Below are 2500 nucleotides of genomic sequence, written 5' to 3' on the forward strand. Positions count from 1 at the left end.
TTGATGCCAGTGACAGTGGCAGCAGCTGTGTGTGTATGTGTGTGTATGTGGGGGGGAGTGTTTGTAGTCCAATTTTTGATTGTGACAGATGTGTGTGCATTCATGTGTGCGTGTGAAAAATAACAGTGTGCGTGTGCGTATATGGCTGTCTCCGTCCACGATTTAAGGCAGGTCTCTGTGTGTGTGTGTGTGTGTGTGTGTGTGTGTGTGTGTGTGTGTGTGTGTGTGTGTGTGTGTGTGTGTGTGTGTGTGTGTGTGTGTGTGTGTGTGTGTGTGTGTGTGTTGGTCTGTGTGTGTGTGTGTGTGTGTGTGTGTGTGTGTGTGTGTGTGTGTGTGTGTGTGTGTGTGTGTGTGTGTGTGAGGGGGTTTCAGTATTGTATTGACCTCCTACCTGAGGGGACGACAGACTCCAGGGATCAGTGGTAGTAGAGCTGCACTCTGGGTAGGCTTAGACTGTCACTTAGACTGTGTGTGTCCGTGTGAGTCGGTCGGAGTGTATGTGTGTGGGTTTGCGTGTTGGTGTGTATGTCGATGTGTGTGTGTGGGTGTGGGTGAGAGAGTGAGAAACAGAGAGAAGAAGACAGTTGGACTTAGTTTGAGTTGGTTTTGTCAGTTTGTTCTGCATGCGTGATGTCCCTAGGGGGATTCTTTATATAACATAATTTAATTAATATCTCACGTCACGCTATGTCAGCCTCTAATTACTCTCCACATTTGATATATCAAACTGCATAAAAAATAGAAAAGCTTTTAACTTTTTATTGACACCCTTTTATTCTAGTCATTTTATTCCATACCGTTACCTAAAGTTCTTCAAGAATGTTACATTTGCGTTTTTTTTGGAAATGAAATTACATCAAAAAACGAAAAAAGGTTTGGACCAAAATTAACAAATACTTTGTATGTCTACTACAGGGTCACCATACTACTACAGTACATCAAGGGGGGCGGGGCCTGGCGCCACGGCAACAGCCTCGGCCTATGACCGTCATTGACGAGTTGTATCGAGAGGTGAGGAGGAGGCGAGAGTTTAAGAAGAGGGAGGGATAGCACCAGCACCATCCAATCACAGCCAACGTCAGTGAAGTTTGGATTTTCTTTGATTGACTCTAAACCCAACCAATGCCCTGCTGGGCTGCAGCACAGCGCTAGAGAATCCTGCCCACATCATGTTAACAGGCCTGATGGAATGACCCTAACCTGCCATAAAGATCTTTCATTTCAATGAACACGCACAAACACACAAACACACACACACACACACACACACACACACACACACACACACACACACACACACACACACACACACACACACACACACACACACACACACACACACACACACACACACACAGACAAACACAATATCAAAGCACCATGTTAGCTTGCAAACAGTCATCTTCAAACTACCCGATATGTTTAGCAGTAGAGAAAATTAATGTGATAGTGATTGACTGAATAAGGTGGTGTTGTTATTGCTGTTATTTTTTTTTTTATAATTCTTTCCAGTAGGAGTCAACTATGTTCACCAGACATACCTTGTACATGACTCCACCAAATCAGTCTGTAATTTCTGTTCAGTAAAGACAATCTAATTGGTTAACTTTGGTAGGTCCAAATGACAAACTAGCTCCTTCCCCGCTAGGAAAACAGGGTGTCTCCTACTTCCTGTGGGGCCCATTTAGAACTGTTCCACAAGCCCCAGACATTCTCAGCACACTGCCGTCATGGAAGCATATAACACCATCCATAATCTGATTATAAGAAAGAGCATGAATGCACCGCTGATTAAAACACAGACTGTTCAACAAAAGCACAGGCCAGATTCCCGCCATGAAGCTGGAGGTGGTGTTAATGAGGAGGGGCCTCCCTCCACCCTCTCCGCCCAAGACCCTTAGTCCCGTCCAAGAGCTATTTATAATGGAGCTGTGCGACAGAGTAATATATTTAGAAGCTTTCTGCACTGCACTCATTGACCAGAGTGGAAACCTGTATTGATTTATAATCAGTATCGCGCCGTTGTGCTAGAGTAGTGATGATGAGGTTCACAAAGATGATGATGATGATCATGATGATGAGGACGCGGTGATACATGAAGTTAAAAAATGTTGAAATTAAGTCTATCTGTTTATAAATGTGGAGCCACTGCTGATTTTCTGTCTGAGGTTTTGACGCCTGGTATGAGTTCAACACAGGTACCCGCTTTCAGTGTGACGCCATACCGAATCACGTCCTAGATCCCGGTTGAGAGGTTGAGGAAGAGGCGGCACCCTAGTTCTTTCTTTCTTTTTTTCTTTCTCTCTGTGTCTATACCTCTCTCTTTAAACTCCCCAAAGATGGGCTCGCTTTATGGCTCACTGACTACAAAAGCACAAAGAGAATCAATCACTATCAGAAGGCGCCGTTTTCACGTTCGAAATCCATTCAGAGCCACGTACAAAGTGTGATTTGTGAAACACTTATTCGTATTCCCATAGCTGTAAAGCATCGCCATGCT

The 2500-nt window shown here is 44.3% G+C and overlaps 1 protein-coding gene across 2 annotated transcripts in view; it reads left to right on the plus strand.

Annotated features, from left to right (window-relative positions):
• The window catches only part of pax5 (paired box 5), a 50771-nt gene that overhangs the window by 47393 nt on the left and 878 nt on the right, over positions 1 to 2500 (plus strand). For both annotated transcript variants that reach the window (XM_030351094.1, XM_030351095.1), the window contains exon 11: positions 916 to 2500. This exon is cut by the window's right edge and continues 878 nt beyond it. In XM_030351094.1, the coding sequence (XP_030206954.1) occupies positions 916 to 995 (80 nt within the window). In that variant the 3' untranslated portion in view covers positions 996 to 2500. The remainder of the gene's footprint in view (positions 1 to 915) is intronic.

The sequence above is a fragment of the Gadus morhua genome, chromosome 3 (genome assembly GCF_902167405.1).
Source record: "Gadus morhua chromosome 3, gadMor3.0, whole genome shotgun sequence".
NCBI lineage: Eukaryota > Metazoa > Chordata > Actinopteri > Gadiformes > Gadidae > Gadus > Gadus morhua.